Source organism: Oryx dammah, unplaced genomic scaffold, assembly GCF_014754425.2.
Source record: "Oryx dammah isolate SB20612 unplaced genomic scaffold, SCBI_Odam_1.1 HiC_scaffold_10, whole genome shotgun sequence".
In the NCBI taxonomy this organism is placed as follows: domain Eukaryota; kingdom Metazoa; phylum Chordata; class Mammalia; order Artiodactyla; family Bovidae; genus Oryx; species Oryx dammah.
Window position 1 is genome coordinate 36,566,828 of NW_024070194.1, and position 23,277 is coordinate 36,590,104.

Below are 23,277 nucleotides of genomic sequence, written 5' to 3' on the forward strand. Positions count from 1 at the left end.
AATCTACAGAAGTATCATCTTCAAAATATCATTAAAATATTACATTTGTGTTGAAATTTGAAAAGAAATTTTATGAGTAGAAGTTTCAGATCCTCAAAGTTAATTGAACAAATAGGGACTAATAACAACTTCTATAACAAAGTAGGTTTTTTTTGTGTTGCAAATGTTTCTTCTCTGTAATCTGATGATGTCTAACTTCAGGGTTCATGGCAGTAGCCTTTTGTTAGTTGTCAGTACACCTCCCTTGGAAAGAGTCCTGAGTCTTTTTAATACTACCTTTTGCTTTCTTTTTTTCTAATTGCTAGTTTTCTATTCAGATAAGTAGAAAAGGTACTATAAATTACAGAGCCACTGTTGAGATTTATGGGCTTCCCTGATAGCTCAGTTGGTAAAGAATCTGCCTGCAATACAGGAGACCCTGGTTTGATTCCTGGGTTGGAAAGATTCGCTGGAGAAGGGATAGGCTACCCACTCCACTATTCTTGGGCCTCCCTTGTGGCTCAGCTGGTAAAGAATCTACCTGCAACGCAGGAGACCTGGGTTCAATCCCTGGGCTGGGAGGAACCCCTGGAGAAAGGAAGGGCTACCCACTCCAGTAATCTGGCCCGGAGAATTCCATGCACTGTATAGACCATGGGGTCGCAAAAAGTCAGGCACAACTGAGTGACTTTTACTTTCACTTCTCACTTTATTGAATATTTCAAGTATTTAAAAAATATCACTAAGAGAAACTTCTTTGAAAATTTCTGTTATTTGGGGATGGAAGTTTTTGTGTTTCTTTGTTTGTTTTAATTTAAAAAAATTTATTTATTTGTTTTGCCTGCACTGGATCTTTGCTCCTTCGAGGGCTTTTCAGTAGTTGTGGAGAGCAGAGGCTACTCTCTGTTCGTGGTACCTGGCCTTCTTGCTGCAGTATCTTCTCTTGTTGTAAAACATGGACTCTAGAGCTTACAGGCTTCAGTACCTATGGTTCCTGGGCTCTATAGCGCAGGCTCAGTAGTTGTGGCACGCAGGCTTATTGGGATCTTCCTGGATGAGGAATTGAACCCGTGTCTCTTGCATTAGCAGGTAGATTCTTTACCACTGAACCACCAGGGAGTCCTGGGGATGGAAAGTATTTTTACAGAATGAATCAAATCTGAAATCAAAATACATGTATAGGGTGAAGTTTGATTGTTTAATAGTTAACTTGTGCCTCTGATTTAAAAGCTCATGTTTATAAATATGATTTAATAATGGTATAAACTTCCATGGATGTTCTTACTTGAAAAATAAATAAGCACAAATAAATTTTGGCCTCTCCATAAAAACACTTTATGTTTTTAGAAGATGAAAGATGTTTTGTGATGTTTAATCATAAGATGGAAACAAATGAGTTGTTTATCTTAAAAAAGAATTACATGAGTCAGTTTAGATGAACATAAGCATAGGCAAGAGTAGCTATAATGCTAAATTATAAGTAGTACATATGAATTTATCAGTTTTATGAAATTTGGCTAGGTGTCATGAAATTAAAGCTGTGAAATATTTGATTGCAGCACTTATATAAAACAATTGTTTATAAAATATGTTTGTACTATATCATGATGTTTTTAGCCCTTGTTTTACAGTTTTTAAATAAATGAGCGAAGAGATAAAGAAGCATATGACACCAAAACCAGTAACAGAAATGAAATTTAAACTTTGAATCCCTAAGATTTCCAATATTATTCATAATCATTGCTTTGTTATTTTTTAAAATGTCTCCTATATTTTAATATCCAATAAAAATGTTACATGTCATTTTTTTCCTCTTTAATCCAAATTATTCATATCTAATTTGGATGATTATAATACAACATTAGACTTTCATAAGTATTCTAAGTAATAGCTATAAGATAAAGACATATTTTTGAAAGAAGTATGGGTTTTATTATAGTCTCTGCCAGTATTATTGGCTAACATTATTGGTATCATTGGGAGAGATCAAATTATTTTTTGTTGTCTTGGAAAAAGAAGTTGAAATCTCATTTCCTTTCTGTCTTGAACAACTTTGATTTTGTGTTTCTAGAGGTGACCACGTTTGTGACTAGCATGCTTATTAGACTGACACTGGATTGGTTGACTTAGTCCCATTCAAGTTAATGTTTCAGACTAGGGCATCAATTACTTACATGTACTGCTTACTTTAGGATCAAACCCCAGTTAGGAAATGTGACCTCTGACCTCTTGTGACATGTTTGGCATTGAAATTTGAGTTCTCCTGGAGTTCTTCTTGTCACTACAGACAGACATAAATCCAGACTGTAAGTCTTCTTCACGTGTAGGTTGCCTTTGAAGTTGCAACTAGGTACCCATTAATTATTTATTTATTTACTATAGTTCAGTTTTATGAAACCCATGATTTCTAGAAACTATTTGTCTTATCCCTGTCAATTTCTATTCCCTCAGTAGATTTATTGTAGGATAGGAAAGTGGCCATTGCTGAAGTTACGATAAAGTTAATTTTAAAAAACTTAACAGTTAATGTTATGTTGTATATGTACTCCCAAGAATTCTTCATTCTCATAACTACATTCTCATTTCAATCTGTGTTGATTTACTCTTTCTTACATACCGTCTTATGGTAGCAGGTTGACAGGTACAGTTTACCACTGTTACCATTGTTACTTTATATAACAGCCTTACAGAAGAGTTGCTGGTTCTGAAGAGCCATGGCCACAGTCCCACAGTGAGTCTTGCCCAGCGTGCCACATTCCTGGGGCACGCACTTTGCCTGGGATTGTCGTCCACGTGCTTTCATATGTTTCGTGTTTCTCTGTGGTTCTATGATGGAATCATACAGGCCAGGCACAGAAAAGTACCATTAAAGAGTAAAAGAATATGGAGAGGGAGGTGGGGGGGTTGGGATGGGGGGACACATGTATACTTGTGGCTGATTCATGTAAATGTATGGCAAAACCACCTCAATATTATGAAGTAATTAGCCTCCAATTAAAAAATAATAAAAGAGTAGTACCAAATAATGGAAAAGGTATCCTAGACAGAATGTACCTCTGCCCCATGTGAGTGGAATGTTTAATTAATAGTATGACAGGCCTTTCCTGGGAGAGATTGAAGGCAAAAGGAGAAGGGGATGGCAGAGGATGAGATGGTTAGATAGCATCATTGACTCAGAGGACATGAATTCTGAGCAAACTCCAGGATATAGTTAAGGGCAGGGGAGCCTGGCCTGTTGTAGTCCATGGGGTCAAAAAGGAGTTGGACATGACTTAGGGACTGAACAACAATGATAGGACTTAATTGAAGGGGGAGGAGGTAGTGCTGGGTCACTGAGAATCAGGAAGGCCTTAGGAGGATATGGGATTAATTGAGCCTTGCAAGTTGAGTGGGACTTGGTGAGGCAGAGAGGGGAGTCGAAACAGAGGGACTGTAGAGTCTTAGGGAGTGAAAAGCCCAAAAGGCCAAACTAGGAAGACCTCTATTGAGATTTTTATCCTGTGGCTAGAGGGGATGAGAAATGTGTTTGGAGTACCCTAGATTGGGTAGATTGAATGGTCCTGTAAAATGTCTGTCTTCTTTACCTGGCCTGGTTTTTAACCTGTGTAATTTCCTGCCTGTGCAGTGGCAGCTGGTTCCTAATTGGGTTTCTGGCCTCCTCCTGGTCTTGCTGGTCTGTTTCTTCTTTCCATCACTGGTGTCAGAGATGTTTTTCAAAAACACCATCTTATCAAATGTTCCACAATTGAAAGTCTTCTGTTGCCCCTGCTTTCCCAGCCCTTGTGCAGGGTATCAGTACCTGACCTTTGTCATCTGCATTACCTCCTGCTGCTTCCCGCTTAGATTGGCCTGTATTCCTGGGCTCTGGAGGATCTGTTATGTTCTGTGCTGTGCCAGATTAGACTTCTGGTTCAGGGTGGTAGAGTAGAAGGACGTGCACTCATCTCCTCCTGCTAGAGCACCAAAATCACAACTAGCTATTGAACAACCGTCACCAGGAGGACGCTGGAACCTGGATGCTTCCCAGCCTGGGCACCTGACAAAGGGACTGGGAATCCACAGGGTATCTGACCTTGAAGCCCAGCAGGATGTGATGACAAGACTTCCACAGGACTGGGGGTAACAGAGACTCCAGACTTGGAGGGCACAAAAAAGACCTATGTGCACCAAGACTCATGAGGAAAGGAGCAGAGAATCTACAGGAAACTGAACCAAAACTGCTAGTGTTGGAGGGTCTCCTGTGGAGGTGTGGGTCTGCAGGGGCTGACTCCAGGACTGGGGAACTGGCAGCAGCTGTCTGGGAAGGTCCCCTTTGGCATAAACACTCCTAACTTGACCATGCAGCCTGTAGGGCTGGGTTGCCTCAGACCAAAAAACTACCCAGAAGGGAGTGCAACACCACCTATCAGCAGATAATTGGATTAAAGCTTTACTGAGCAAGGCCCTGCCTACCAGTTCAGTTCAGTTCAATCACTCAGTTGTATCCGACTCTTTGTGACCCCGTGGACTGCAGCACACCAGGCTTCCCTGTCAATCACAAACTCCTGGAGCTTACTCAAACTCATGTCCATTGAGTTGGTGATGCCATCCAACCATCTCATCCTCTGTCATCCCCTTCTCCTCCCACCTTCAATCTTTTCCAGCATCATGGTCTTTTCCAAAGAGTCAGTTCTTCCCATCAGGTGGCCAAAGTATTGGAGTTTCAGCATCAGTCCTTCCAATGAACATTCAGGGCTGATTTCCTTTAGAATTGACTGGTTTGATCTCCTTGCAGTCCAAGGGACTCTCAAGAGTCTTCTCCAGCACCATAGTTCAAAAGCATCAATTCTTCAGTGCTCAGCTTTCTTTATAGCCCACCAGAGCAAGACCCATTTTTTCCCATCACCAGGGATTTTTTCCCATCACCCATTTTTTTCCCATCAGGAAGCTTACACAAGCCTCTTAGCCTCCTCCATCAGTGGACAGACAGAAGCAGCAAGTACCACAATCCCACAGCAACTAAAACAAAACCAAATTACAGAAAGTTAATCATCATGAAAGAGCAGACAGTTAGGTCCCAGATGAAGGGACAAAATAAAACCCCAGAAAAACAACTAAATGAAATGGAGATAGGCAACCTTCCAGAAAAAGAATTCAGAATAATTATAGTGAAGATGATCCAGGATCTCTGGAAAAGAATGGAAGCGAAGATTGAGAAGTTGCAAGAAATGTTTACCAAAGACCTATAAGAACTAAAGAACAAACAAGCAGATGAATAATATACTGGAATGAATTCATAACAGGATAACTGAGGTAGAAGAACGGATAAATGACCTGAGGCCAGAATGGTGGAAATCTCTGCTGCAGGACAGAATATAGAAAAAAGAATGAAAAGAGATGAAGACAGCCTAAGAGACCTCTGGGACAGCATTAAACACAGGAACATTTGCATTATAGGGGTACCAGAAGGAGGAGAGAGAGAAAGGACCTGAGAAAATATTTGAAGAGATAATAGCGGAAAACTTCCCTAACGTGGGAAGGAAGTAATCAACCAAGTCCAGGAAGCAGAGTCCCAGAAAGAACAAAGCCAAGGGGGAACACACTGAGACACATGGAAATCAAGCTGACAGAAATTAAAGGCAGAGATAAAATAGTCAGAGCAAGGATAAACGACACGTAACGCACTGAAGGGACGCCCATCACGCTGTCAGGGGATTTCTCAACAGAAGCTCTACAAGCCAGAAGGGATGGCATGACATATTTCAAGTGACGAAAGGGAAGAACCTACAACCAAGAATACTCTACCCAGCAAGACTCTCCTTCAGATTTGATAGAGAACTCAAAAACTTTCCAGACAAGCAGAAGTTAAAAGAATTCGGCAGCACCAAAACAGGTTTTCAACAAATGCTAAAGGAACTTCTCTAGGCAGAATACAAGATAAGGAAAAACCCTACCTATAGAAAATAAACCCAAAACAATTAAGAAAATGGTAATAGTATCATACATATCAATAATTACCTTAAATGGATTAAATGCACCAACCAAAAGACAAAGACTGGCTGAACAAATGAAAACATGTGCACATATGCAGTTCCACTGACCATGTCAGTCTGCTTGACCCCATAAATTATACGTAATTGTTTTATATTGTTAGGTTAATCATGTTCCCATTATGGCTTGCAGTTATAATTATCTTTTATTTTTGTCTAGTCATTGTGAAAATTGATAAACATCTTTTACTATTGTGGTTATGTAACTATTATTAATTTAATACCATAGTATTGTGATTTGTCAGCAGAAAAATTATAGAAATCTGTATCACCGAAACTACCATTTAATAGAAAAACCTGTAATCACTTTTAAAAATCCAGATGCATATCAGAATTATCTTGGAATTTTTTGAAAAATACAAATGCCCAGGTACTGCTTTTATTTTTGCCAGAGCTCCAGATATGTCTTATGAGCAGCCATACTTAAAAACAGCTGGACTATTTGAGGATCTTTTACTTTTATCCAGTTTGTTTCACTTTTTCTATTTCATATTCAGTGCTTCCATTTCATTTAGTTTATGTTTTCCAATTTCTCCATCTCTTTTTTTTATGTTCTTTCCTAAGCCTTTATCAGTGTAGTAGAAGAGCTTTTGTATACATATGTATAAATATGTATAATAGATATATTTTAGAAAACGTATGAATTTTTGCCTAACTAAAAATGTATGACGATTCCATTTCTGTCTGTACTGTTTGACAGTATGAATTTTAAATATATTTGTGTAGGATATGATTAATACAAATTAGTTATATATAAATCTATTTAAATTATTAATGACACCATTCAAGATGCTCCTCTTCTCATTTTTTCTGCACCTGATAAAATATTCTCAGAGTAATGTTAATATATCACTATGATTTTTTTTTCTTTTCTATTTCTCCTGAATTTTGCTTTTTCTTTTATCTTTGTTTCTTTGTTAAGGTGCCTAATGGTTTATGATGTCTCTCTTCTTTGTGAATGGTACGTTTTATCATTAAAAATAACCATCTTTGTTTCATATTTTAAAAAAGACCTTGTTAAGGATGTAGAAAAAGTTATAATTATGCAGCTTTTCAAAGTTCATCAAGAAAAATTATATTACTTACAATTGTAATGGTATTTACTCTCCTCTAATCTAAATTACATCTTTTTGGGTGTTAGTTCTAAAAGGTCTTGTAGGTCTTCATAGAACCGTTCAGCTTCTTCAGCGTTACTGGTTGGGGCATACGCTTGGATTACCGAGATATTGAATGGTTTGCCTTGGAAACGAACAGAGATCATTCTGTCGTTTTTGAGATTGCATCCAAGTATTGCATTTCACACTCTGTTGTTGCCTATGATGGCTACTCCATTTCTTCTAAGGGATTCCTGCCCACAGTAGTAGATATAATGGTCATCTGAGTTAAATTCACCCATCCCAGTCCATCTTAGTTCGCTGATTCCTAGAATGTCGATGTTCACTTCCAATTTGCCTTGATTCATGGACCTCTAACATTCCAGTTTCCTATGCAATATTGCTCTTTACAGCATCGGACCTTGCTTCTATCACCAGTCACATCCACAACTGGGTATTGTTTTTCCTTTGGCTCCATCCCTTCATTCTTTCTGAAGTTATTTCTCCACTGATCTCCAGTAGCATATTGGGCACTTACCGACCTGGGGAGTTCCTCTTTCAGTATCCTATCATTTTGCCTTTTCATCCTGTTCATGGGGTTCTCAAGGCAAGAATACTGAAGTGGTTTGCCATTCCCTTCTCCAGGGGACCACATTCTGCCAGAATAGCATATTCTAGATAAATATGCTAGATAGCATATTAAACCTAGATAGCATATTAAAAAGCAGAGACATTACTTTGCCAACAAAGGTCCATCTAGTCAGGGCTATGGTTTTTCCGGTGGTCATGTATGGATGTGAGAGTTGGACTATAAGGAAAGCTGAGCGCAGAAGAATTGATGCTTTTGAACTGTGGTGTTGGAGAATACTCTTGAGAGTCCCTTGGACTGCAAGGAGATCCAACCAGTCCATCCTAAAGGAGATCAGTCCTGGGTGTTCAATGGAAGGACTGATGCTAAAGCTGAAACTCCAGTACTTTGGCCACCTCATGGGAAGAGTTGACTCATTGGAAAAGACCCTGATGCTGGGAGGGATTGGGGGCGGGAGGAGAAGGGGACGGCAGGGGATGAGATGGCTGGATGACATCACCAACTCGATGGACATGAATTTGAGTAAACTCCGGGAGTTGGTGATGGACAGGGAGGCCTGGCGTGCTGCGATTCATGGGGTTGCAAAGAGTCAGACACAACTGAGTGACTGAACTGAACTGAATCTAAATTACAGCAATGGTTCTCATGGATCTTTGCCAACTGACTTTAAAATCATTATGGATAAGTAAAGGACAGAAGAGCTAAGATGAGTTTGGAAAGAAAGAAAGGAACCTGCCCCAAACTGGCAAGCTCATGCAGGAGAAAGGAGCAGTCATACATTTGGAGGGGTGGTAAATGGTGGCTACTTTTTTTATATAGTCTTCAGCCAGTAGATACATGAACAAAATCAAAAGGGAGTACTGTTGAAAAAGAAAGTACTCCTCACACCCCTTTTGGGTGAACCCCTATTCTCAGAAGTAACCTCTTTTGACAGTTCCTGGAATATACCCCTAAAACTCTTATACAGAGATAATCATATAATGTTTTTGAGAAATTGTACCTATACCATGATTTCAAAGATCCATTCTCTTAGCAACTTGCAAATATGCCGTATAGTATCGTTAACCATAATCACCATGATATCCACTATATCTCCATGAGTTAATTATCTAATAACTGAAAGTTTGTACCTTTTGACCATTGTCACACATCTTGCCCACTCCCTCCCCACCCTCCATGGCTGGCAATCACCAGTCTGTTCTCTGTAGCTAATGAGTGTTTTTTTAGTTTGTTTCGTATATCAGTGAGATCATATGGTATTTGTCTTTCCCTGTCTGACTTATTTCATGTAGCATAATGCCTTCAAGATCCATCTGTGTTGTCACAAAAGGCAAGGGTTTTTTATGGCTGTGTAATATTCTAGTATATATATCTGCATCTCGCATTTTCTGTATTCATCTGTCCATGAGCAGTTAGGTTGTTTCCATATCTTGTCTATTGTAAATATCTGGGCTGTTGTACATACTGCTTCAGGGAACATGGAGGTGCAGATGTGTTTTCATTTTCTTCAGATAAATACCCAGAAATAGATCATATGGTAGTTCTATTTTAAATTTTTTAAGGAACCTCCCTGTTCTTTTCCATAGTGGCTAAACCAATTTATATTCCTGCTGACACTGTACAAATGTTCCTTTTTCTCTGCATCCTTACTAACACTTCTTGTCTCTGGTCTTTTTGCTGATGGCCATTCTAACATGTGTGAAGTGACATTTCGTTGTGATTTTTGGTTTGCATCTCCCTGATGATTAGTGAGTCTGACTGAGTGAACTCCGGGAGTTGGTGATGGACAGGGAGGCCTGGCGTGCTGCGATTCATGGGGTCGCAAAGAGTCGGACACGACTGAGTGACTGAATTGAACTGAACTGATGATTAGTGAGGTTGAGCATCTTTTCATGTTCCTGTTGACTGTGTGTATGTCTTCTTTGAAGAGTGTCTATTCAGGTCCTCTGCCGGGTTTCTGGTTGGGTTGATTATTTCTGTTGGTGTTTTTATATATCAAAAGATATTTGTGCCTCTACTGTGTCATTAGCCACCCTTAGCTGGTAGGCAGCAGAGCTAACACATCAGTCTGTGGACCACTCCACCTTGTCTCCTCCTGCCCTCATTTATTATGGCAGTGGGGCTGTTGCTCCATGTCACTTCCTTTTTATCTCTCAGTTAACTGCATTGGCAGAGAAAATAGAAAATAACTCTTTACAGGTATCTAACGCCTAAACAAAAAACAGTTCTCTTCCACAAGCTGTAGACACAGAGGCTCTGAATTCCCTCTGCCACGATTTACTCCTTGCTTGAAATTCATCTCCTGAGTTTTGAAGATTCTTCAGTGATGAGCTCTTGCCTTTTTTTTTTTTTTTTGGTGGTTGTGCTGAGCAACCCTGGACCTTCAGGGAAGTCCTGAGTTTGTGCCTTTTGAAAATCATTTGTTTTGACTACTCTGATAGATACTTAAATGACAGGGTAACTGGATACAGATTCCTTCTGTTGTACTCTAATTCCTTGTATACCCTGGGGCACTTAGCCCTGTCTTGCAGCACAGGATGTTTTTCTGGAGAGACTGAGGCCAGCCTGATTTGTCTCCCAGTATGTTTTTGTGTCTAGATATCCTAGTTTACCAGTAGAGGGTATTGGGGTTTGATTGGAGAGGAATGGAAAATGGCACAAATTCAGTTGTGGCTGTAATGTTTTATTTCCTTGAAAAATAAAATGAAATGGAGCAAATATGCCATAATGTTAACCTGAGTTTAGTACAATTGCTGAGTGCAAGAGAATCTATAAACATCATTCTCTGTGGTGCAGGGTGTGTTTGGAACAAAATTTTTTAATATGCCATGTAACTATCAATCAGGAAGAGCTTATATGCTTTAGTGATTCAGTTCAAAATAGATTTAATTGAAGATCACATTTTTGCCTTGTTGATCATAGCATGCATTCTTGTTTTCTTTATATGTTGACAATCAGCTGTGTACTTTCTGTATTTTCTTTGGTGTCATTTCCTAAGTTTTGAGTAAAAGTATTTTATATTCCAACATCCTGAAGATGATAAAATTCTAGATTGAGAATCTGCAGAGTGGAGGTTAGTGGCAGTTGCCACAGAGGCTAGAACTAAATGGGATGTTTGACTATAAAATCTGTTAAAAGATTTATTTATGCTGGTTTGGGAGTATTTTGAACAAATGTTCCTCTAAATAGGCAAAATAGATTTAAGGTTTAAAATATTATGATCATTGAAAGAGTTCAGTATTCAGGACTGACTTCTTTTCTTTCTGTAGGGCTCTCATGTTACAGTAAAGAAAAATATTTTCTTATTTTTATTCATTTTCAATTTTCAGTACTAAGAGATTTAAACTTTGTTTTCATCTGTATTCAGGTACATGTCTCGAGTCCACGGTATGCATCCAAAGGAGACCACTCGTCAGTTGAGCTTGGCTGTGAAAGATGGTCTCATTGTGGAGACGCTGACAGTGGGCTGCAAAGGCTCCAAAGCTGGTATCGAACAGGAAGGATATTGGTTACCAGGCGACGAAATTGTAAGTTTTTTATTTTATAAATCTGGAATGTTATTTATGTATACCCCATAGAGATTTGTTTTCAGAAGTTTGGTAATATTTCACAGTAAGGACCGGCATTGGTAGGATGTCTCTTTTCCTTCCTGATTGTTTGGGAGAAAACTTACCTGTGCAGGGAGTCTGCTTCTCCTGTCTGGGTTGCCTTGAATCTGAAAAATAAAACGAAAGCCCTTTGAATGTACACACAATTAATGGTATTCCTAAGCATTTTCTTCAGTAAATATTAGTAAAAAGAAAAAAAAGTTTCAGTGAGGATAATGTTGATGCCGTCCAAACAGACTGAAAGGGATGTATACTTCTGTACTCGGGGTCACATACAGAAGTACCTTTTTTAAATGTAAAGATTGGTTTCATGTGTAGTATGTCTGTCTTTCTTCCTTATTTGCTCTTAATTTTTCTAATACTTTAATGAAAAGTCTGTTTTTAGAACAGAAAGATTTAAAATAGGACAAACATCAATTGTTCTAAAATGAATAGATTTGATAATTAGATATATTGAGAGTGCTTTATCATGAATTCTCTAAAACCTAGAATTATAAAAATGACACAGTATCTTAAAATTGGTTCGTTTCTCCAGAACATTGTCTTCCCCTTCATGACTCCAGGCAATTGAGCCAACACAGACACTCACTTGTCAAGTCTGAGAGCAATAAACTAACAGTACAGTTTTCTGTGGGAGACTATTAGCTTTAACACTGTTTTTGTCAATTTAATAAGTGCTTTTAAAGTTTCAGGAAAGAAAATTCACGTTTTTCAGAAATAGTAAACATGGAATAAAAAATGTTTAATTTCACTGGTATCATTTGATTTGTGCACTAGAAATATTCTTGAAAACTTAAGTGAAAAAGTTTATATTAGAATAATTCTTCAGTTGCCATCCTTGGTGGTTTGGTTTCTAACTTGTGTCCGAGTCTTGTGACCCCATGGACTATAGTCCACCAGGCTCCTCTGACCATGGGTGGAATTTCCCAGGCAAATACACTGGAGTGGGTTGCTATTTCCTTCTCCAGGGGATCTTCCCAACCCAGGGATTGAATCTATGTCTCCTGCATTGCAGGCAGTCTCTTTACCAACCGAATCACCAGGGAAGCGCTTTACAGAAAATTAAAGTTTTTGCCTATAAAGAAACTCTGGGTGCCAAGCTATAATAATGATAATAATGTCAAGTGATATAAATCTTATCTATAGCAGACATTTAAAGGAGGGCCACTGATAATTGATAGCTTATATATTCAAAGTGATCCAGATAATATAAAATTTTTAATCCACAACCACTTAGAAACATAAAGATTTACTATAGAAGGCTATATGGATAATTTCTGAGATGTCTATAGCAGCTGGCCAGTAGTAAAAGCAACTTAATCCATAAGGTTTTGGTTTGTGGATCATATGTACAATTTTTTCATAAAAGTGATTTATTTCTCCTGTTTAGTTTTGTGCTTTTCCCTATGCTTTTTTCCCTCTTCAGGTAGAAGTTTTTTGTTCAGTTTAATTCAGCAAGCAGTTAATGAGTTATATGTGTTCAACCACATTAGGCTCTGGATTCTAGCTTTATGTGTACATGTGCTCACTGCATATGTTTTTATAGCATCTCCCTTTTCTTTTTTCTAGATGAAATCTCACATGTAAGTCAAACAACGTATACATATTTTATTAATTCTGGTTGGTTCTTACTCACAGGCATTTTTATACCAAGTATACATATATGATTTAAGTACAACTGAGTATAAACATTGTACCTAGTTTATGAAATAGTGAAATAAAAAGAGGTTACGGTTTCAATCCTGTTTCAGGTATTGTTTCTAGCTGTGTGAGGGAGTTTCTAACCTCTGATACTCATTCCTCAGCTGTAATATGAGTACGTTAATATTGCTTTCATTTGGTTGTTTTGAGGATTAAATGAGATTATCTATAGAAAGCATTTATGCACTCAAAGTTTTTGACCAGTGAATAAATATGTTTAAAATAAGAAATGCCTTTTGTGTAGCAAAAGCACACACATTTCTTACTAAACAGCAAGCAAAAATTCCCATCATGATTTTTTTTACTTTTAACCTGTAACTCCAAACAAAGTTTTGTAATGAGATTTTCCTTTAGGATGCTGGATCTGTATTTAAGGTTTAGCTATAAAATGATGAGGCTGATTATATCTGTATCTCATGGTTGTGGCTGGTGGACCACCTGCTACCCAGGGCTGTTTGTGTGTTGCAGTTTTCATGCCCTGAGAATACTCTGGAGGACACACAACTGACCTGTGTCACCCTTGGCACAGCACAGGCACCTTGCAGTGGCCAGTTCTGTGTGTGAGTAGGGACTGTGTGGCCTGTGCATGCAGGCTGCTGTGTACGGGGGCCAATGTGAATTGCACAGCTTAGGAACTGCCACCTTCTCCTCAGATATCCTTGCATGTTTATTTAGCAGTTCTCTAGCACATGGCAGTGATGTGTCTTGTTCTAATAAAATCAGTCTTAGGGAAGGTCAACTTTCTAATCAGCACAAAGGTTTTCTGTGGTCTTTAACAGCCCTGCATGCTGGCATTTGCATCTGGGGCTCTTCTTTATAGTTTCTCCACTTTTTATATGAGATGATACCTCTGAAAGCTTGAGGTTTAGATTGGAGGGTATGCATTATTATTTATGTCACTGACTTTCTACTAATTATTAAGAGAAGACAAAATCAAGTAGATATATATGGCCTATAAAAGTCAAGTTGATTCTATATGTAAGGAAAGGGATAGGATTTTTCTACTGTTCATTTTTAAACCTTTATTCAGAGTTACAAAGACTCTTTACTCAGGGAGTTCTGTCATTTGAGAAATGTAGTGAAGCTCCTCTTCTCTTCATTCTGTAGCCTCTAAAAATAGCAGCTGTAGCTCAGAGGTAGACAAGTTGGTTCCTCTTGATAAGTCCTACAAGTTGTATCCCTGGGGATACTGTGTATTAATAAAGAGGCTGGACTGCTTGTCTTCATGTCCATGGCTCTGTTGAGAGAGAGAAGGTAGGCAAAAGTGTTGTTTCTTAGGCCACTAAAGCATCGCTGAGCAGAGTCTGCTGTGTCATGTTTTTGTTCTGCCTTGCTACCTTTTTTCCAATGTTTATTTTTTAAAAACTTGATACAATTGAAAAATATGCATATCTTAAATACTGTTGTTTTATTAAATCCAGCTTTTATGTAATAAAAGCCTAACTCTAAAAAGACTACTTCAGGATACAATTATATATAATTTATTAAAGAGGAAGCCTGTGTAAGTCAAAGACGGTAACCTCCATTGTACTGAGATTCTTTCTGCTAGGAATGGATTGATTTCTAGACAGTTTGAGATGCTGATCTTAATCACCATTTTGTATCTCTTTTGAAGTGAGAATTCGTTTGGAGAAACTGTGATGAAATTCAGCAGCACATAAGCATCCATCTTCATGGTGATATTTTAAAATGTCCATTTGAGATAGCAGAATGAAAAGCATAATTACTAAAAATGAAGCCTCTCTCAATTTCAAATGGTTAGTTTACATATTAGTCAGTGAACAGTGGAAGTATAGGTACCAGCCAGTCCTTAAAATGACAGGCTTGCTGAGCCTGGGCCGCACTCTTGTAAGCTTTCTGTGGTCGTCTTTAATTTTCAGATGTCTGTTATTACCATTCACTTAGATGATCCAAATATCTCTTTTAGAGATCATTTTTAAAGCTTTTGAAATTATACTGGTAAAAGGCCAGTAGATCTGGGTACATACTGAAACTGTTGTGTTTGTTTCATTTCAATGTGTTTGTTTCATTTTATTTTTTTTAAAGGAAAACTATGTTTGCCTAGATTGCTTGATCATCTGCTTGCTCTAAACTAACGTACAAGGATGGCTACGTTCAGTCTGTATTCCATCATGATATTTCATGTCCTCTGTTTTAACAGCTTGAGAAATATATTTCTTGGGCAGAAAATTTTACCATTGCTCAGCTAAGTTGAGTTTGGTATTTAGTAGCTCCCTTTGTTGGAAAAGGCAATGGCAAGCCACTCCAGTACTCTTGCCTAGAAAATCTCATGGACAGAGGAGCCTGGTAGGCTGCAGTCCATGGGGTTGCTAAGGGTTGGACACGACTGAGCGACTTCACTTTCACTTTGCACTTTCATGCATTGGAAAAGGAAATGGCACCCCACTCCAGTGTTCTTGCCTGGAGAATCCCAGGGACGGGGGAGCCTGGTGGGCTGCTGTCTATGGGTTCGCAGAGTCAGACACTACTGAAGCGACTTAGCAGCAGCTCCCTTTGTAATAAATGCAACTTAATTTCTTAATTCACTAAAGATAGGAAAATCTTATAAAAGTATTTAATTTAACACAGACATACCTCATTTTATTGTACTTTGGCTTGTGCTTTTTTACAAATTGAAGGTTTGTGGCAACTCTGTGTTGTCCAATGGCGGTTAGCATTTTTAGCAGTATTTTTAAATTAATGTTTGTACCTTTTTTAGACATACTGTTGTTGCACCTTAATAGATTACAGTATAGTGTAAACACAACTTTTATGTGCAATGAGAAACCAGAAGAATTTATGTGACTTTCTTGCAATAATCTCTTTATTGCAGTGGTCTGAAACAACCCATAGTATCTCTGAGGTGTGCCTGTAGAAGTGTAGCAGGGAAGGTGACCTTGAGTTATGGATCCTGTGCAGATAAAACATATCAAATATGTGCTTTGATATTGAGGCTGTTGATATTATTTATTTGGTGACTGCCAGCTTGATTCATGGTCCCTGGCACAAAGCTATGACTCTCTATTATTTGACAGACACTTTTTAATCTGACATTAAATATTTTGGTCACCAGTGTAGAGGATAGCATATAAGTGTGAAAAGGTGACATTTGCTACAAGACTACTTGTCTCTTTACTTGCCTGCCAGATCTGGACTCAGGGTCTCCTTTCTTCTTGTGTGGGTCATGCCAGTCCAAAAACGTAATACCGGTTTGGGAACCACAGCTTACGTTTCAGTTAGTGTGCCTCCACCAGTTTTGCTGCCGATGACTGGAGAGCAGCTGCAGACATGAGCTCCATCTTGGCTGGTCAGCCCTGCTCAGCTTCAGCAGTTTTCACGTAACCTAGTTTGTTCTCTGACAAGCAGGACCTCTTGCTAGGTTTTACGTAGGTCTTGAGTTAAGTTTGGTACCTTTTAAGAAGCATTATTAATGAAAATACAAATTTTGTGGTTTCTTGAAAAGATGAACATATTGGGAATAAATAGATTTAGTTTTAATTTACAGAGGGACGAGATAGGTACTTTTTCCCCCGTCTTCATCTCCTTTTCCTGATTCAAAAGAACCAGTCTAAAAGACACTGAGGTTTATATACCTCTTGAAACTTGGCTGGAAGCTCACATCTTTTGTGGAAGAGGTAGGATTGTAGAATTGGATTTATGTCTTATTCTTTAGAAATTACACATTAAACAGCCATGGCAAGATGTCTCCCCTGCTTTGTTCCCGAAAAAACATTGGGAGGCCTGCAAATAGCCCATTTCATAAATACAGCTTAGAGAAGTAAGAATTTTTTTAAACAAGTTTACATCTTTGTGTTTTCTTATTATACTTATAGTTATAAATTAATCAGTCATGTTTTAAAACTTTCTGTCCCTTGGATTTTGTTGGTTTTTTAAATGTAAATTATATTTTATTTGTTCTAATTATGTACAGAAGTACACATTTCTCCCAAAGGTCCATTACCTGCATCAGATACAATTTTTTACTAAATAAAAAGTAATAAGTGATGTATTGGTGATTATTAATTAAAAACCAGTTATACTGTGGTTCTATGTGCAAAACAGACTGTTATGTACTTAGATGTTCTTGCTTTGGTGATGAATTTCTGTTTTACTCAATAGAATATTTTGGGTCATGCTGTCCTGTTATACTCTTTTCAGCTTGTGTGTGTGAGAGAGTTCTTTTGTTTTCCTCTTTTTAAATTTTATTTCATTAAGCAATGTTCTAATATTTTAATTAAAAAATAACATTTAAAATTATTGGAAATCTTTTAACCATTAAAATCTTACCTCTCAGTGATGAACTGAATTTATTATCAGAATTAAACTAAATCTAGAATTTGCATAGAATTAATTTTAGATTGTTTCTGTGTAAAACACCACATGAAAACACATATTTGATAATGTGAGGTTTATCTGCTCACTGTGTAGAAATAGGGGGTTAGTGTAAAAGTCAAGACTCTTGAATATGGTGAGGGAGGCCCTCTCCAGGCACAGTTCTGTCACTCAGCCTTCTTGCTGCAGTGCTAACTCTCAGTCAGCTAACAGTGTTTCTTGTCCCGTCTTGCTTACAGAAACGTTGGGAGGGTTACAGTCCCAATGCACTTAGGGTCCTGGAGGCGAAATTCGCATGTGGGTCGTTACAGGTGTCACACCGTTCAGTGGCTTATCAATTCCCATTTTGTGCATTATAGCAAACAGATCATCTTAACACCAGCTGACAGTTACTAAGCATAGTAACTTGTTTGATCCTCGCAAAAGCCCCGTAAGCTGAGATCTGTGCTAGTCTAGCTCCAGAGTCTTAACCAAATGCTGTAAGTGGTGACAGAGCCGTAGATCAGTAGGCTGCCTCTTGATGGTTGCATGTTTTCTACTCATTCTTGAAGACAACCTGTGTAAACTTCACACCGTGGTGAAGTACCGAGTTAATCACATTTGCATTCATCACTCGACAGGTTTTTTTTTTTTTTTTGGCCTTTTCATACTGTTCATGGGGTTCTGAAGGCAAGAATACTGAAGTAGTCTGCCATTCCCTTCTCTAGTGGACCACGTTTTGTCAGTCCCTGAATAGCTGGGACATGCCCTTCAGCCACTCCACGTAGCAGGATGACACGCCTGGGGCCTTGGTTGTCCCACTGCTGGTTCTCATTGAGCTTGTAAACCTTCACTGGCTGTCGGATGTCAGGGAGATGGTGAAGGACAGGGGAAGCCTGGTGTGCTATAGTTAATGGGGTTGCAAAGAGTCGGACACAACTTAGCAGCTGAACAACAATAACAGCAGCTCCCAATTAAAAAAAACCAGTGTGAACCAGTTTGGGATCAATAAGACATACATTTGTGATCATGCACAGATTTAAATGACACTGAATTTGTTAGTAAAATGTTTTTCTGTCATCTTTATAGGTTTCATGGAACATGAATTCCTATAGATTTTTTCTGTGTTCATTTTGTAGTGTTTGTGTTAGTGAAAAAAGTTTACTCTTAAACTAGTAATAATTCTTGAGTTTGCATGCTACTGTCGTTTCATTAATGATTACTACAGTGATAGATTACCAGTTGATATCCTCTGCCAAATACTATGTATAGCAACTAATAAACAGTTTGACTATGTACCAAACCCCTTTAGCTCTGTATATTGCCTGATATTGAGCAAAGCTATAGGAGAGAGACCAAGATTATTTTGTTTTTATTTTGAAAGGCCTACAGCATGCAGCCTTTCTTCAGGACAGCAACCCCAGCCAAGGTGAACCGATTTTGCACTATATTATTTTACTTTAATTCTGCTTTTAAAAAAAATTCAATTTCTCTTTCTTTAGGCCAGCTTAGTTAATTCTTGCTAGAATTGTGTTCATTTAAACCATACGCTTTACATTGCTTCTAGTTTTGGATTTTGTGCTCATAGGTTTGCTTTTTTTTTTTAAACTATCTTGTATTAAAGTAGCATTTCAGATATTATGTTGATCAGGCTGAATGTTGAATAGTTGCTGACTTCTGGTGAAATTCAGTGAAAATGCAAGCTTAGTTTTTTGGCATACACTATTGAATATTAGTCAAAATCATTACATAAATAAATTCTGTTTACTGCAAGACAAACCATATGCAACTCTTACCTATAATAAACATCATTTATACCTCAGAAAAATGTTTCCTGGATTCAGAGTGTAGACACTTTTGACCTTGACTTTGCATGTTCTGTATATTTAAACAGCTATTGCAGTGATTGAAAGAGTAAACAACACATTCATTCCCAGCTCATGCTCTCTTTTATATCAGAAACAAAGTTAGTTGATGCCATTATACAGACGTTTATCCAAATGTTTCTCTACTTCATTTGAACTATAATTTTGTTTTTATAATTTTTATGAAAAACTAGGTCTAGAATTAAACACCCCATTGAAGAAAGATCCATTTTCATCCTTGTTTCATGGGTGGATGGGAGAAGGTAGGGTTAGGCGAAGGTAGGAGGTGACAGGAGGCCAGAGCGGTCCACCAGCATTGTGTTCTCTGACTTCCTCTTCTTAGTTAACCTAGTAATTGCCATGTTGAGAATCACGTGGAGATGAATTGATGTGTAAAAAAGAAATCTCAAATGATGAAGAATGGCGGTTTCTTTTGTTAATGAGTATATATAAGCCACCAAAATCCTTTTAAAATGTCTTTGAACAGTTACGAGGAAAATATTCTGAAATATTTGGTTTTAAATTTGGAGAGAGTAAATTTTAAAAAGCCATCTTATCTCCATTGGAACCTAAATTATCAATGATTTTTGGTGCAAACATTGAAATAGCTAAAACACAGCTTCCTTATGAGCTGCGTAAAAGAGATACACCAAAGATTGTTACTTTAGTACAGCTGAGCACCACAGTATACTGTGGCACCGCTATGTCAGACTTTGTTGGGGAGCTTTTTTTCTACCATGCACAGATGAGGCTTTTATGTCAAATCAGTACCTTATGGTCTTTTAAACAGTCTGATTGAAATTATTCCTCCCTTACTGAGTGAGCAGAGTCTACACATCTGCCGCAAACAACTGAAAATGGTTGTGCTTTTTTTCTTTATTACTTTGGTTGCTACAGATTGCCAATTTCTTACTAAAAAGCAAGCAAAAGAGTTTACATTTCTGCAGAACTTACTAGTATACTTCAGCTGTGTCTCTGAATGTGAATTGGAAGGTGTGAAGTTTCAGAACATGAGCTGCTCATGTTCCATTTTGAAGGAGAGAGACGTAGCCTTCTCATATGGTTGAGCACCACTGCATTTGAACCCTCGGTGCCAGAGTCAGTGCTGACTGAACAAGTGCTCTATCATAGCCATTTATTGCAGGAGTTATTGACCTAAGAGGGGATAAGAATGCTGTTCACTCTCAGAAGCAGAGTGTAGACAGTGATTTATGAGAAGAAAAATGGTGGCAGAGCCCAAGTTTAGAATTTCAAGATCCTCATTGGAAGTGGCCTTGATAATACTAACTGTGGGTTTAACCCTTATTCATTCAGCTACCACATCTGCAAGAGAAGGTTGAGAATTAATCCATCACTCGTAATGAGGGTGTTTTTTGATATATGCTAAGATTGATATTTATGAAGAATGAATTCCAAATTAAGGGAAGTTACACTGGTCTCCTGTTTGTGTTTAAATGGTACTGGCTGTACAGAAAAAAAAAAAAAAGTGTAACAAAGAAAATGTTGAACACCTGTTATGGTCTTTTATTTCCAGGAATAGTCCCAATAAGAAAATAAGCCAGCTTCCTTTTTTTTTTTTTTTGGTGGTAATGTCCTTTGGAGAATGTGATTAAACCTTTAGTTTTCACATTTTCAATTTATTTTTCCAAATTCAACAGACCCTGAAAATTTGACAACCTATCAGAACATGGACATTCTGATTAATGATTATTTTCAATAAAGCATCCAATACCATGGATGAGAAGATAAGAATAGTGAGCATCACCATTTATTACTATTCTCTCCGTTTCCAAAGTATGCTAAGTACTTAGTATATTTCTTTAAAGAAATCAGGACAAAACAGAGGTTTGTTTATTTGAAATACTAAGTTATAGATGTTGCTTTGGGGTATTCCATTTACTGAAGAAATTATCCCATAGATTCTATAAAAACTGAAAGATAATGTTAGAAGTTGTATTGGCTTTGGGCTTACTTCATTTTGGACTGGTTTTGTTATCAGATCACCTTAAGATATTTCTGAATATAAATATGTTTAGGAGAGAATTGAAAATTGAAAGAAGCAAATTTCTAGGTATTTTTTCCCTCTTGTTTTAACACAGTAAATGTTTAAAATTGTTTATAATGCCTAACTTCTGATGGACTTTAGTTTCAATTTTGTTCTTAGTCATTGCAGATATTGACAAAATGTCATACGAAATTATTTTGTATTTTTTGTAGGACTGGGAAACAGAAAATCATGACTGGTATTGTTTTGAATGCCATTTGCCTGGAGAGGTGTTGATATGTGACCTGTGTTTTCGTGTGTATCATTCCAAGTGTTTGTCTGATGAGTACAGGCTTAGAGACAGCAGTAGTCACTGGCAGTGCCCAGTTTGCAGGGTGAGTACCTATGAGCTTTACTGTGCTGGTCAGAGGGTTGGAATTCACTGATAATAGCTGCACAAAGATGTCCCAGCTGGTCTTGCCAGGTTAATGGATGAAGTACTGGAGGGTGGGGGTTCTCTACTGAAATGGTGGTTAATGAACATAGAACACTCGTAAATGAATATCACAGAACACATACTCAGGGTATGGATTTTAGAAAGTTTCAATCATGTAAAAATATACTCTCTTCTTTTTACAATTCCCTCTGAATTGTGTGACTCCTTTAATGGACAGGCTTTGGGAATCAAGAACCACTGTCCCATACCAAGGTCTGTTCAATCAGTCCTCTTGGCTGCTCAGAAAACACAGGTAGCAAAAGGCACATTGTCAGAAAAGTTCTGTATCTACTTTCCATTTTATATCCATGTAATGTTGCCTTTATTTTTTTGTCATGTCATGGGTTTATTTCTTTCCTTTGGAGGGTGGAGGGATGGGACAGTTGTATATCAAGAATTCTCCAAAATGAAATAGTCTGGTAGGTAAAATAGGTACTTCCCACGATTATTTTCATTCATATTATTTCCCTGTTGAAAAGTGTACATGATTGTGCTTGTTGGCTGCCGATGTGGTGTGTGTATGTGTGAGTAATCGCGATGCCTAGATACCACGTGATGTATGGCCTTGATGGTGATCAGTCAGGAATTATTTGATTGGAACTTCTATTGTTTTGTACTTAACTATGGTTAATATACTTGGAATCATGCCAATTGCCGAGATTACTCATGAGTTCTGTTTGTGAACATGTTTTATTGTACTTGTATAACTTAAATATTCATTTCTTCTTTAAAAAAGTTATGTCTTTATCTCCTCTTTGATACCAGCTAGAAATCATCTGGTTCATTGGCCAGCATGATGAGCAAAATACAATGTCCCTTCTAGTCTTCCTTTAGTGACTGTGGCTTTGTGTTACCTGAGTATGTTTCTTAGCAGCCCTATTGTACTCGTTCAGTAGGCAGACAGAAGACTGTTGGTATAGCATTTTAAATACATGTGTTACGATGACATGTAATCAAATGCCTAAATGCTAGATAATTAGTGATAAACCTCTAGGTCTAAACAGATCAGTATAAAGCCTCAGGGTGTGGACCTTCTCTAGAGGCCTGCAAGAATTTGAAGGCTGCAATAAATCAGTATGGAGCTGTACCAATGTCCCACAATTTACTCTCATGGATTTGTGTTTTAGAAGTAAATAGTTTTCACTAACACTTTACACTAGAGGAAGTAAAGAATTAATTACATCTGAAGAACAAAAGTATTAAGGTAGTAAAAATATAGAAGAGGTGAGGTCACTGATCAAAAAATAGAGGCTCAGGGACTTAGGAAGTACAGTTCTAGACACTCCTGAGTCTTTACAACTGTAGCTTTGTAGTATCTGATATTTAGCTCCTATCTCATAGTAAAGAATTTAAATAAAAACACTGGGATTTTTGAGGATGGGTTAAACTTTATGGTAGGTGTTTTATATTCCTTACATTAAGAGTTGAAGTTTAACACTTAAACTTTTGAAGAGAATGTGTAATGCTTTTCCCGTCAGAATTCACTATCAAGTTGTCAGATTCCACTTTCTACATATGTTTGCTCTACTGTTTACTGATAAGATGAAAAACTTTAAGCTTCAGTGGGTTGCTGGCTCACAGAAACATGGTAGCAGAAGGGGAGCTTAGCCAATCCCGTCCT

At 37.7% G+C, this 23,277-nt stretch overlaps 1 protein-coding gene across 17 annotated transcripts in view; it reads left to right on the top strand.

The window, feature by feature from the left end:
- Positions 1 to 23,277, top strand: part of ZMYND11 (zinc finger MYND-type containing 11) — a 73,994-nt gene that overhangs the window by 22,458 nt on the left and 28,259 nt on the right. For 5 of the 17 annotated variants that reach the window (XM_040247931.1, XM_040247935.1, XM_040247934.1 and 2 more), the window contains exons 3-5: positions 11,059 to 11,218; positions 18,696 to 18,740; positions 21,394 to 21,555. In XM_040247931.1, coding sequence (XP_040103865.1) covers positions 11,059 to 11,218; positions 18,696 to 18,740; positions 21,394 to 21,555 — 367 coding nt within the window. Of the gene's footprint in view, positions 1 to 11,058; positions 11,219 to 18,695; positions 18,741 to 20,834; positions 20,931 to 21,393; positions 21,556 to 23,277 lie in introns of those variants that run through there. The other 12 variants (XM_040247936.1, XM_040247939.1, XM_040247937.1 and 9 more) reach the window with 4 other exon arrangements.